Source organism: Strigops habroptila, chromosome 11 (assembly GCF_004027225.2).
Source record: "Strigops habroptila isolate Jane chromosome 11, bStrHab1.2.pri, whole genome shotgun sequence".
Lineage (NCBI taxonomy): Eukaryota > Metazoa > Chordata > Aves > Psittaciformes > Psittacidae > Strigops > Strigops habroptila.
In genome coordinates this window covers 20,206,634-20,221,213 of record NC_046360.1, presented here as the reverse complement: position 1 = coordinate 20,221,213, position 14,580 = coordinate 20,206,634, and the positions used below count along the sequence as shown (strand labels likewise).

At 35.9% G+C, this 14,580-nt stretch overlaps 2 protein-coding genes across 3 annotated transcripts in view; one reads left to right on the top strand and one right to left on the bottom strand.

Moving 5' to 3' along the window:
• CENPP (centromere protein P) overlaps nt 1–14,580 on the bottom strand; it is a 145,733-nt gene that overhangs the window by 92,862 nt on the left and 38,291 nt on the right. The gene's annotated exons all lie outside the window — the stretch shown is intronic.
• OMD (osteomodulin) lies at nt 12,159–14,368 on the top strand. The gene is made up of 2 exons (XM_030501936.1): nt 12,159–13,132; nt 13,968–14,368. Exons 1-2 carry the CDS (start codon nt 12,199–12,201, stop codon nt 14,285–14,287), a joined length of 1,254 nt encoding a protein of 417 aa, XP_030357796.1. The 5' UTR covers nt 12,159–12,198; the 3' UTR covers nt 14,288–14,368.

Below are 14,580 nucleotides of genomic sequence, written 5' to 3'. Positions count from 1 at the left end.
GGTCTCTGGTGGTCATCGATAGTCTTCCTCACTGTGTCCACTGACTGACCTCTATGCTTGTGCATGTGCAAAAGACTCTGTGAATTACTTAACAATTGTGTCTGTGTTTTAGGTCAGTTTGTTCTGATTTGTTCCTTAGCTTGAAGAACCGGCATGTTTGTCTTGGTTACTCCTTTCTTATCTTCAAATGCCACCCTTGTTTTATACACACCCCAAGGTTGCGCTGGCCCAACTTGCTCTCAACAAACCGGTCCCAATTTACAGCCTAACATCTTGCTTACAATTAACAGAGCAGTTTTAATTTACAACTTAGCATTTTAGCTTACAGGTCAGTAATAGGCCCCATTTTTTTAGCGTGAACAAAATGAAGAAGCCATTTCTATATTAACCTGATGAGTAGATGCTCAGATTCAGGAAGTGATATAATAATCTAGTATTCTGCAAGAGTAATAAAAGCAACTGTTTACTCATTTCTCCAGCAGCAATACTGTGATACAATATAATTATTACCTGCTCAAGAAAGGGTTAGTGTTTAATAGCTAGAAATTAATATTTTCATGAAAGCCTACTTTGCTTTTTGGAACGCATATTTTTCATTTATTTTTTTAAGCTAATATATACTATTTCCATTTAGATGTTATCCTCCTGTAAATTACTTCCAATATTTTTTATTTCCTCAAATACAGTGCAAAGATGAACTTTTATTTAACTCCATTTATAAAAGGACTGACATAGAAAAAGGAAGTCAAGTAAATTTCAGGAATCCAGAAATACCAAGTAAATGTCACTGTAATGGTATCTTTGTCCCCACCTTCACTAACTGCATAGTACTGTCCTGTAATAACAACCAGCAGAATCTGCAGGTAATGTGATAAAGTTTGAGACTTTATCAGAGCACTTTCGGAAGCAAAAGTAAACATGCAAATATCTACCTAAAATGGGTAGTGAACTTAACAGTTTTATGTTCTACCGGACAAACTTTGCTCCTATACAGTGGCCTGTAATTTTGGCACACTGGATAGGAACATAAAGTCTGTTCTGATGTTATGCACAAGAAAATATACTTGAAACCTTCAACTACTGCTATCATAGCTGATCCCATAAAGTATTTTCTTAAGCAACATAGTAAGAGATCCCTTATTTGTCACGTCAGGATCACAGCTAACAAATACCATTTTCCTATACAATATAGCAACAAACTTTTCAGAACACAAAACAGAGTAAGCAGGTACAAGGGCAATAGGCCACTATCTCTTCTCTTTGAGACCACAAGGTCTGCAGGAAATTATGCATTGGTATTATAACCCCTTTGTATTTTGGCTCTTACTGGGAAAAAAAAAGTCTTCCTAGAACAATAAATATTGCTGTTCAAAGCTAAAAAAAGTGCATTTAGATTGAAATTTGAAATCTTTTATTTTAGAAAAGTAGAAACTTAAGTCAGATCTAAACCCAATCTTCGACATTCTTCTTACTGCTTCCATCTAACAGATGGAAGAAAAACCTTTATAAAGACCTTATATAGATTTTTTTTTTTTTTTATGATTAGCCATAAGCACAGTGAACATGTTAAAAAAAAAAAAAAATAATGTTTCTTACTATACTAACTGCAAATCTTTGAGATGTTTTCCTTGAGTGCACTTCACTGGAGCATACGTAAGTAAGGCAGTATTTCATTACTCCTGTTTCAGCAATGCTTTGCCTTAGCAACATCTATGTATTACAGATGCATACTGCTTCTTCTTGTGCCTTGCGCTTAGAACAGAAAGGATAACACATGCTTCCTACTAGAACAGTTCCCTCCCAAAATGAGAATGCACAGGAACCTGAGGAGAAAATGTGAGCATGGAAAACACATCTGTTAGATGTGCAATTGCTTCATAAAGTAGCTTTTCTGTCTTTCTAAAGAGTACCTATCCACTCAACATTCTATAGTGGGTAAACCTAGCATCTAGTTCACCCAGTAGCAGTTCTAAACAATTACACCAGTCATCTCTGTGACTCCTTTTATAACAGACTTCTTTAAAGGTTTAAGCAATAAGCCCTGTCTTTGACAAAGACGTGAAGAAAGGAGTTTTGGAGAGCTGTCTTGCAGTCATATAGAATATTAACATTTTTAAGGGCGCTACCACTATTGGCCCAATTCTGCTAGACTTCAATCAAGCACTGGTTTCAAGCCATCCCTCATCCTTTGACTAAGACCCAGTAAGATAGGTTTTGGGTTTTGTTTGGTTTTTTGGTTGGTTGGTTTTTTGTGGGTGGGTTTGGGTTTTTTTTTGGTTGGTTTTTTGGGTTTTGGGTTGGTTTTTTTTTTTAAATAATTTGTTTTCCAAAAAGAAAGCATTATGAATGTTTATATTTTGGCTACAAATAGTTGCAGACATTATCTCCACTCTCAAAAAGTGCTAGGACAAGGCAAGAGTCAGGCGTCACAAGCTTGACATAAGGCAAAAAGGACACTTCCTAGATTACCATGGAAGATTTGTAACTAATACTTAGACCAACTCACCCTCCCTAATGAAACAGCCACTATCATGAAGGTTGTTTTGAGTCCGAACCATGTTCAGGCCCTCACCCGAAGCAGCCATAAGGCCTTTCCAGAATCTCAGAAACAGAAGACTTCCTGCCACAGAGTAACTGGATAAAATAACCATGAGACCCTGTCTCAGCTCTGCCAAGAAGCAGCTGTGACTCACAAACTATTCAAATAGAGAAACACTTCAATTTGATTACTTGCCATAAATCAAATGAAACATTTATTTTACATGTCAGGCAGAATATAGGTGCATGGACAAGTATCTCTCCCAAAGTAGCTTTAAGAAAATCCAAACAAAACTGAGATAAAAATGGAGAGTAACTGAAGGAAATAAAGGTACAGAGATTATATCTTTCCTTATAATAGAATATGCCAGAGTACAGATGAATGACGTGTAATAATACTTGCTGTTTCTGTGAAAGTTTCCAAGTCTCAGATTCTGACTGCAGAAAAAATGTACTGCAGGCCATAAATGTAATGCTGGCTGTGACACCAGCATTCAAGATCTTGTGCTAAAATTAGAGGATTCTTGAGAAAAAAACATGGATAATAAAAATTAAGAACCAGTTTAAGGATGATCTCCAGTTTCCAGGCTATTGGAAAGAGCTGAAAGGCTGCCTGGTAAAATCCGCTATATCACAAGACAGGACAGTTGCAAATTATTGCTCTAGAAATGTTCAAACAAATACATCTACCATGAAAAGAAACACATTCTATGGTCACTGCAAAAACAAGTAAGGACCTTCATTTTCAAGCACAGTCAAAAGAGTAAGTGAGAAGCATTTTCCATCACGTACAAGGGGAAAATCTTTGCTAATGCAAAACTTTCCTATGCATGATCATTCAGGAATTCTTTGGCAGATAACTTAGACTTCTCTAAAAGTGCCTAAAGGGAAAAAAAGAAAAATCAAAACATTTATTTTTTTTGGCTATAAACACATGATTTGCAGATTGGATACAAACACGGAACAATCTGTAGTTGCAGGCACATTTTCTAATTCTTTTAACAAAAATGCATGAAGTCCATAGCTATGGAGGAAATAAGCTGACAAATAAGGTATTAAGATAAATTATTAAGATAAGGCTAGAATTGACATTATCTCTTTTAAGGTATCGATCACTTTAGGGCATTGCAGTTCGCAGTTCTGTTTGAAATAAATGAGTGGAAGTATCTGCTTTGGAATAGATTCAAGGAATGAATTAGTTAAAGTGGATGCTAAGAATGCTCTCCCAGTGAGCAGCAATTTTCTAGTCAACTTCACATATTAAGAACTTCACATAGTAAGTCCTCAGATTTTGCTGGTGGATGTTTTTTTTAAAGACAGGAGGGTCACGCTTAAGCTGTGAAACAACTGAAAGATACGCTAACATTTTTTTTAAATGGTAATTACAAAATGTCATTTTACACTATCTCAAATAAATAACACTGAATAAACAATTACAAAAGCAATAGGGTCAAGTACAAAGGGTCCTACTCTATCTGGACTTACCAACTTGGATCGGTACTGCTCAAGGATCTCTGCACTCTGTGTTCAGCTATATCACTTTTCTCATCTTCCTCCACTACAAAACACTGTATGTTCTTTTAGTTCTATTTATTATTACTTTTCTTTATTAACAAGACACCTGTCATACTATGATCATCTATATAATTTTAAATAGGACACAAATCAGGCAAAATAAAGGCCATGTTAAAGTCTGAGGTCCAATTGCTCATGCTGCCTCAAGAAAATGAATATACCTGCACCAATGTACAGTGGTTCTAAAAACAGACTCTCCCATTTTGTATTGCTGTAATCACAGATATACAATCACCAATGAAGCACGCAATATCCCAGAACTCCGCATGGGAGGAAAATACAGCTCAAAGTCACCTAGCTTGCAACAAACTCAGTAGGCTGTATAAAAATACAAAGTATAAAGCAAAGTATATTTGTTAAACTATTCAATTACTACAAATACAAGTGTGACAACAGTGACTCTCTCCTCAGAAGAAGTTTATAATTTCATTCAACAGTCCAGGATATTTTAGAGTAACCACACATTCTTTGCTACAGATCTTATTGCTTACATGAATTTTAAACTCATCTTATTATTCCAGTAGATTGTTTATGATTACTTGTTACTGTGGAAGTAGAAACATTACGAGGATTATTTAAATGCCTCCACTGTAGAAACAAAAATCCCTACATCAAAAAAAGTAACCCCTCCCAATACAGCATTAATCTTCTAAGGTTTCTAACACAGCAATACATTCAGAAAAAAGTTACAACCCTCCTCATCTATTAGTTTTTCAAAGTAAATTATCCATGCTGTAAATTGATATTGCCATAGCAAAAAAACTCACACCCACCCTTCCATTCAAAAAGTCTCAGTATTACAAATTTGAACATGCCAGGAGGTTTGATACTTAGCTTTTGCTTTTGAAGCAAACCAAATGGCAATACAAATTGTTCATTGCACAGGGTAATGCACATGTTTAACCAAACACCTGATGAGATCAGGGTTTCCTAATGTATTTCTTCTAGATGCACAGATGCTTCTAGTGAAGGTTCTAAAAATTCAGTGTATCATTGTTTATTAGTTGAAGCTACTTGACAATTGCCTATGGGATTATACTAATTCTCATGTTACAAAGTCATTAAATTTTTGCTCTTTCTCAGTCATTTATCTATACCAGGATCGGTCTTTGAGATCCAAATGCAGCTGCGTTTGTTAACTAGTAACATACTTCAAAGGTGTGGATTTTTTTAAAACACAAAAAGTGAACAGTTTAAAAAAAAACAGAAAAATAAAAATACAGGGAAAGTAGAATGTGATAAAAATGCAATTATTTCAGTAAGTACAGGAATGCTTAGGAAGAAGAGAGAACAAAAAGAAAGAGAAGGTTATTCAACTCAGAATCAGCAAATCCACCTGAGTGGAGGAGATATAGGGCGAAATATCCTCCATTTCCCACAGCATAGATGAGAGGAAAAGACATGTTTATATTTCAGAACAATAATAAGCACCCAATGAACCTATCACAGGACTTATGATAAACACTAGCTTATACTGTTTTCTAGTAAAAATATAGGACAACTTTTGGGGTTTTTTATTCTTTTAGGACTGCACTGTCACCTACAAAGCACATTCTTGAAACAGCCATAAAACCTACACATAAAATCACCTTTAATTTCCTCTTTAAAGTCATGATTGTAGCATGTATACTCAAGTAGTAACAGACTAATAAAAATCAACCAGCAACCACAACCCGCCTTTAATTAATAGTCAATGAAGAAAGTTAGTTCCAAGTACCATTTTATCACTATATGCAAAATCTACAGCCTAGCAAATCCTAGGGATTATTTTTCAAAAATACTTCTTGTAAACTCAACTGGTTTTAGTTGCTCAACATGTTCTTCCTCCTAACAAAACAAAGCAACACATATAAACAGGTTGCATAAGGTGAGGGTTGCCAGTTTTGATCTTGTACCAACACCTACTAAATGCGAAGTAAGTAGAGACCACACAACAAGGTTCAGGTCAGAGACAACAGTAACCACAGACTGCACAGCTCTGTCTTCCTTATTTAAACAGGTTAGGTCTCAGCTCTGCAGCATTGTTAATATGATCTGATGGCCCATTTTCCTCAACCTAAAACGATTTTCCACTGAAGTCCAGAATAACATGAAGTCTTTAAGACCTATTATTAACTGAGTGCTCTGGGCTCTTGCTGGGCTGGAGGCTCTGCAAGATCAAGCAGTTCAGTACCTTGATTTGCTGAGAGCTCTGCACTTAAGTAACTGAATTTTCAGATTAGTTCCTGGCACAGAAGGGCCTTTGGAGATCATAAATGAGACTCACACAGGCTGCAGTGTTTGTGGACTGCCACTTAAGACCTAGAAATTAGAAGAGTTTCTGTGCCTACAATCTGCCTCTGAAGTGCAGCCCAGTCTAGATGATATGTGCCTAAGGCTGGTTCTTAGTTCAGAAACCCACAGGCTTTATAGGGAACCAAATTACAACTTTAGAACTTCCTCACTGTATTTGATTATGCATTCTCTTTTCTACTGTGCAATCACTTAGAGTATCAAACTAACATCACCAATTCTCATCTAAACCGCAGAATTCCTTCCAAGTTGTCAACCGAGGATTTTCAAATTTTGAAGTTGAGGCTTTTCTTCAGATGTCAGATTGCAGGGCCAGACCTTAGCTGAAGAGCTTTAATTTTAGTGGGATCGTGCTTCCAAAACAGTTCTCAGTTCTAACTTTCACAGCTTAGCTTCGTTTGATTTTCTTTATTCTTCTATGAACAATATGCATGTATTTTTTTTCTTTTCTCTAGGCTCCGTATGGACCATTATAAGTTTGTTGGTTTGGTATGGGGAATTTTGTTGGGGGAGAGGGGTAACACAAAGAAATTCAAGAATCTTTTAGTAAAATGGTGACTATAAAAAAAGGCCAACCAGTATAATTTATTCCTTCTTATACCAGGGCCAGTCCCATTCACCTCAGCAGCACTGGTTATCTTCTCTACTTATTCACTGACTATTTTGCCTAAAATTTGGAAATTTCAAAATTTTTTTAGGTTGACTGTACTCAACTAGCTAAGCAAAATAAAACCACAGAATATTAGAACAGAAATCTTTCTTAAGCTTTCAGTTCAGAACCAAAGTTGAAAAAGCTAACACGTCTCATAAGTTGAAGGCAGTTAATGAAGAGGGCAAATAAAATTTTGAACATTTTAATTTACAAAAAGGATCATTCCAAGTTTGGCTTAAGGAAATAAATCAGCTTCAAGCCACTCTGACTTCTAGCTTGATACACATCTCACTTTGCATCATGACAACAAATGATAAAAGTTTACACAAATTCAAGAACAAAAAAAGTCCTTACGAAACATTTTTTTAAAAGTGAAAACCAAAACACAGTGAAAACTTGATAAATTTGTCACAGCCTTTGAAACAAGAGCTCTTACATGACTGATGTTAAATTTAATCCTCTCATTATCCTCCTTGTAAGGAAATTCCTCCCACACGGCAAATGAAAACTAAGCGAAGATCAAACCACACAACCTGACCAAGATCACAAAGTATAGACTTGTTTATATCCAAGACAGTTCCTTTTTTTGTTGCATAAACTGAATCTTATTATATCCCATGGCTAGATCTGCATCATCTTCTGCAGCTAAATATGCTTTAAATCAAGAGCTTTGCTGCAATTTGTCAAAAAGACAGACTCTTTTGCTCTGCCACCATGGATTTTTAAATGAGATTTTAAGTCTCCTGACAGCTCAAGAGAATTTAGGACACAATCAAAAGTAGAAACAACAGAAAAATATCAGGTATAAAATTAATATTCTAATTTGGTCCAATTATGTTTAAATAGTTTTAATTTTTGCATGTTTTACTTATAACTGTTAATATGATAAAGCTTTCCAAAACTTGCATCATGTTCTTTGCTTGTGCTTAAAAAAACCCCCAAGCTTTGTAGCAGCAAATAAAACTTTACTAACTGGCATAGCAAACTTGGTGGGCTTTTTTGATTTATCATTATTACAGCATCCTAATTATTTTAAAAATCGATTACTTTCATTGTTCAGTATTACTCAGGTTTAGTGGTGCAATGTAGCTATTCAACTCTTTATGGTACTGTTAATCAAGGATTAGGTAGTTTTAATTTTACTCTTTCAATCTCTCCCTTGTACTCTGTATTCTCCACATAAATGCACGACTGCTTTATTTTAGTTCCAGTATTGCTGAATCCTACAACACTATTCTGGTCATGACTTCTGGCGCTTTATATCCCAAATGTTAGAATCACGCATGATTTATCTTCTTAAACAATGTTCACGGTACAGAAGAAACTTGTAAAGGTCAAGCAAATTATCAGTTTCAGGACACTCAAAGGCAGAAAAAGAAGTAAAACTTATTATTGCATTATTTTCTCAAATATGGTACTTCTAAGACACCTAGCCTTTTTTAAAAGCCAAGACCTTCCTTGTGAAGAGATTTTGATATACTGTAACTTTTACCAAACCAGAAAAAAAACTAAATGTTTTTGATAAAACATACAATTAATCCAGGACAGCATCCCACTTCAACAGAAAAATAATTGTCCTTTTTCTCTTTTTTTTTTTTGTATGTATCACAGTTATTTAAGTACCACAGAGCAGCAAAAGCAGACCACCACACCTTTTTTTTTTCTCCCTCTTGAAGGATATGAAAAATATTTTTCTTCAGTAAAACAGTTTATATCTGATGTCATACTTGTCTTTGTCATAGGAAGGTTTATGCTCTTTCCATACAATGTAGCAAGCACATGTTGGAAACCCACTGTAAACCCTTAACTACAACTTTAAAACACGAGAAGTATGCCACTGTACCAACAGCACTGCTAGTGTGCAGGAAGGAAATGGGAAATATCGATAGCGGAGGGGGAAAAAAGGGGGGGGGGAGAGGAAAAAGGAAGATGTTTATGAGTTTTTTCCATAGCATAGAGTGCTTTCCCTCCCTCTTGATAAGGTTAATTTTTTTACTGATTCTTAACTTCATCCTCCAAATCCTTTGCATAAGTGAATCATTTAGTTGAAACCCCACTATGAACTAGCGACCTCTGTAACATTTTGTGAAATTTTTTTTTTTTTTTTTTTTTTTTTAAACTGGTAACACTGAAGGAATCTTGCAAATGATTTCAAAGTGATTTTAACAAAAGGAGAAATAGCTTCACAGTCTTATGACACAGCAGCTTCAGAAACTGATGATGTGGCACAAGACTTTTTTCTTTACTGACAAATCAGAAGGGGGCTAAGGCTATTATTTTGCTTTGCCTTTCCACAAGGCTCCTCACCACAAAACATGGCTTAGAGACATCTTTTGTTCCTCCATCTGGGTTAGGCTGTTTCTCAGATGATTTCACCAGCACAGTAGCTTGCTGCCCTCTACAACTTGAGCTTCACAGACTTCCAAAGAGTAAGTTTTCTTGGTAAGCAGGAATAAAATGAACTGATTGTGGTTTTTTTGCAGTTAAGAGTGATTCATGCATGTTATATAATATTTAACTTTCAGCTACGGAACTGTTTACAAATACAGTTACTAAGCTTTGAGTTTATTACAGATGTAGAGAATCATGCTTTTAAGGTTTTCTATTTTCTCTCAACTTTGTAAGTGTGCAGTTTTATCACATTGTGTGCACCTGATTTGTGTCTTCCACGATCAAGTTTTACCCGACATGATTCTGTTTTAAAGCTAGTTAAGTTCTTAGAACTGTTTTGTGAAGAACTGTTAGTATCTCAGTGCTTTGAGACATGACCTGCAAGTCTGGCAGGACAGTTACCGTTCTACCAAAAATGCACTCAACTACAGCCAAGGTATTAAAAAAAATATCCCCCCAAATCTCTCTCCATAAAACCAGTGAGAGACTTTGGTACTTATTCCATATGAAGCAATGATAATTCTCTTTACATTGTCTACATGGCAAGTAGATCAATTGCATGAAGGCCTAAGTAAGCTTTTTCCTTAAACTGAGCAGAACTTTAATGGGTTGTTCCTCTTGGTTTCTAAGGACTACTGTGGCACTAAGAACCAAAATTATTCATTGGAAATCTTGTGACATCTAGTAGAAGCGCTGAGAGCATACAAGCAGAAGGCAAAGCTAAAGTTCCAGACTGAAACTGAGAGGGAGTAACAGGAATCAAAAGGAAACAAAGAACATGAAATAGGCATGGGGGACAGATTTTGTAAGGATCTGTTCACAAAAACCAGAATCAAGTCACAGGACGTGGAGACAGATTTTACACACCAGGTCTGATTAAATGTTAGAAATATGGTAATAAGGTGTTCTCCCAATATACACTGTCTGAAAAACAATTCCTCCTGAAGCACAGGATTGCTTCTCAACCCAGCATCTGCAAAGTTTATCAGCATAGCACATTTACATAGTATTTGTAGTGTAAGGCTGCTCTCGGTGTAGATGTATTTCTGCTATTTACTTAGATTAGCTCGGGTATCTGAGGATACTGTAGGGAGATGGAAACCCTGACTCCATTCAAACCTAGTTTTAAGATTTTAATCAGTTATGAAACTTGACTAAAGGAACACTAAATGATGCAAAGTCAGAAAGGCAAGTTAGACAATACCACAAATTATTTCACCCAGTCGTTGTCATACACAGACTCTGTGCAATACAGGAAGGTGACAAGCATGTATTAAGTTCCGTGATATTGTTACTACTTTATTTCTTAGAATTCTCTCTCTCATTCAGTTTGTGGAATACATCATGCATTAGGCATCAATCACCACTATGAAGCATAGGAAATAAGCATTTATAAGTCTTACCTCATTTGTTATTAACTGTGTTTGGTAAACAAATCTAAAGAGCATCAACAAAAAGAAGAGTCCCCCAATTAAGAAACATGAATGTCATTATTACAAAAAAATATAAAACCCAAACTGAGCACATCTGCTTTCCTCTGCCTCAGGGTTCCCATACTATACTGAGTAAAGTCTCTTAAAATTTTCCATTATATGTAACCTGCAGTGTTACATTTTGATTCATCTGCTGTTTAAGTTGAACAGCCTGACACGATTCACAACTCTAATTCTGCCAAATAATAGGGTTCCTCTACTGCATAAAGTGTTCTAAAATGTTCGTGTGGCTTTGAAGAGCAGAAATTTGACATGCAAAATTATTTGTCTTTTACAACATCAGTATTTCATCTCAGAAGATGAAATTTAGATGAAACTAATTTACTTTGAAGGTAAATTAGTTAATGTTAATTTATAAATTACATACTATTACAGAAGCATGGGAAGACTATAAAAAAAACTTATCAATGAAGATCTAACATTATGTGCAGTACACAATGGTTGAATTGCATTTGATTTAACTAAATTATAGGAACAGAAAAATTAAATTTTTGTCATCATTAATGTGCTCTACTATCAGCCATGTTTTGCAGAAAATAATAGAAAAGCAACATAAAATGCTACAAAACATGCAACTGCCGGTGTCATGTACATTCCTATTTTACCTGGACAACAGGCAAAGAAATCTATTTCACTGTTCTATTTATAGAAGCAATCCTGCATTTACCTCACCTTAGATGAGGATATATATTTTTAACAAAAATAACTTTAAGAACAAGAACAATAGACAAGCCATGGCTTGGATGCTTATAAGGCTAGCAAATTTCTTCAAAGGACCGTAGTACAATGCTAACTTGGATTATTTAGAGAGATGCTGGAACCCCACCCTGGAAGATTTTCAACGCTCATGCAGACAAAGGCTAGGCTCTCTGTTGGAGATGGAAACACTTCATAGAATCACAAAACAGTTTGGGTTGGAAGGGACCTTAAAGCTCATCCAGTTCCAACCCCCTGCCATGGGCAGGAACACCTTCCACTAGACCAAGTTGCTCCAAGCCCCGTCCAACCTGGCCTTGAACACTGCCAGGGATAGGGCAGCCACAGCTTCTCTCAGCAACCTGTGCCAGTGCCTCAGCACCCTTGCAGGGAAGAAGTTCTTCCTGGTATCTAATCTAAATCTACCCTCTCTCAGCTTAAAGCCATTCCCCTTTTCCTGTATTGATGCTTCTTAAAACCAAAACTTGCATGTTAGTTACTTCATCACTAATAAACTTATTTTTTCTTCCCATCAACAGGATACAACTTACAAATTTAATCATGGGAATTCTGAGCCAGCTATCAATCATTCACCTCCTCTGGGCTGCTACGGTCTTTTGTCAATATGAAGACTATGATTTTGAGGATGAATACGATGAGATGCCAGATCATCAACATCCATTTTATTTTAATCCAAGTACACAAGCTGAAGTTCCTCGCTTTCCCTTTCCAGCTGAGTGCGCCAGAGAATGCTTCTGTCCACCAGCTTTTCCATTATCAATGTACTGTGATCATCGTAAACTTAAGACAATACCAAATATCCCTAGTCATGTCCAACAACTTTATCTGCAAAGCAATGATATTGAAGCTGTGCCTGCAGGACCATTCACTAATGTTACCTTCTTAAGAGAAATTAACCTCAGCCACAACAAAATTAAATTCCATACAATTGACCACGGTGTTTTTGCCAAACTTCCAAATTTACTGCAAATTCATTTACAACATAATGAATTAGAAGAATTTCCATTCCCACTCCCCAGCTCTCTAGAGAGACTCCTCCTTGGTTTCAATAAGATTTCTCGGCTATCTGGAAATGCACTGGAAGGATTAACTAACATAACTATGCTTGACCTTTGCAATAACTTTCTTGACGACTCAGTACTCAAAGGAAAACCCTTTTCAAACATGAAAAATTTAATGCAGCTAAACTTATGCAACAACAAATTGCAGACTATGCCCTCTGATCTACCATCATCACTTATGTATCTCTCTCTTGAAAATAACTCAATTTCTTATGTTCCAGAAAACTATTTCAACAGACTTCCAAAAATCATTGCTCTGAGAATGTCTCACAATAATCTGCAGAACATTCCACGCAACACTTTTAATCTACCCAACCTTCTAGAACTTAATCTTGGACATAACAAATTGAAACAAGTTTTCTATATTCCAAGAAGTTTGCAGCATTTGTATATCGAAGACAATGACATTGAATGTATGTTGATGGTTGCAATGCTTTAAAAGCAAAAAACATAGTGGATTTTGGCATTGGCTGTGGGAGGGGGGCAAGTTTGGTGTATTTTCCCTTCCATCCAGAGTTAGGAACTCTTAGCCTATACAATGAGAACTATCAGAGGCATCTCTCTTGTTGTGTCCTTGGTTTCAAGGACCTGCCATCTTACAGATTCTCACTTAAGTCACGTACAAACCAAGCACAGAATCCAGCAGTCATCCAAATGTGCATGTTGTTCAAGAGGTACTCTGATGTCCTTCTTTGCAGAGAGGTGAGCTTGAGCTATTAGTGTCCTGAACTAACCGAATAATGTGGAAGACCACCACCCCATCCCCTTCAAGATGCAGTGAAAACACATGCTCTGTTAGTTGAAATCAAATGTGAAATTAGAAAGGATTTTATTCTTGCACCTTACCCCTAATTTTCAATTTTATTTTTTATTTTTTCTAAAAAGTTTGTAACAGTTTTTCATATAACAACCTAAAACCTTTTTGCAAATTGCTGTTTAGGCAATTGATCAAAATATACAGAGAAAAGGAATTATGAAAATATTCCATTCACATAAAATAGTAATTACAAATTGTAGCAGTAATCATATTTTTTCCTTTAGACCACAATTTTATACTTTGCAAACCCCAGAATTTTTATCATTGCCATTTACAAAATCGATTTAAAACACAGCAAAAGATTATCTTAGCGCTGCACACCACAAAAATATTCTCTGTTTTAAATTTCAAAACATAAGTTTCACTTTTGCAATAGGTCTTAAATAGAACCATTTTCTGTATTTTAATTAATATTTTTCTGTCTCTTTCAGTCATAAATGTTACTTTGATGTGTCCATCTATTGATCCAATGAACACCAACCAGTTAACCTATATACGGGTGGACCAAAATAAGCTTACTATTCCAATCAGCACATATGCTTTCTTTTGCTTCCCTCACATTCGAACCATTTATTACGGTGAACAAAATGTTAATGTCAACAAATCAACTCAGCTAAGAACGCCAGTGTTCCGACGATTTTTAACACCAGAAGAATACCATGAAGCAGATGACAACCATGAAATACATGATCACGAAACCGAAGAAGATCACGAAGCGGAAGACAACTATTTCCATCCATACTTTCAGTGAAGTAATCATCATTAACGGGTATAGACAGAAACTTTTACGTAGTTGGGGGGTATTTATATCCACTTTAGAACAGCAGGATCGTTTCGGGTATTTAAGATACATCTATAAAGTGGAGACAGGATTTTAGTGTAGGTAAATGCCCTGTTATTGATGAAGTAAAAAACATAATACTAGGAGCAAAGGGCACCTCAGCATTAGATACCAGCCTAACATACAACCTGGGTTGATGATTGACCCATCCTTAGGTAAGCAGCCTAAGTTGAAGAAACTTGTGATCCAACTTGCAAAATTAC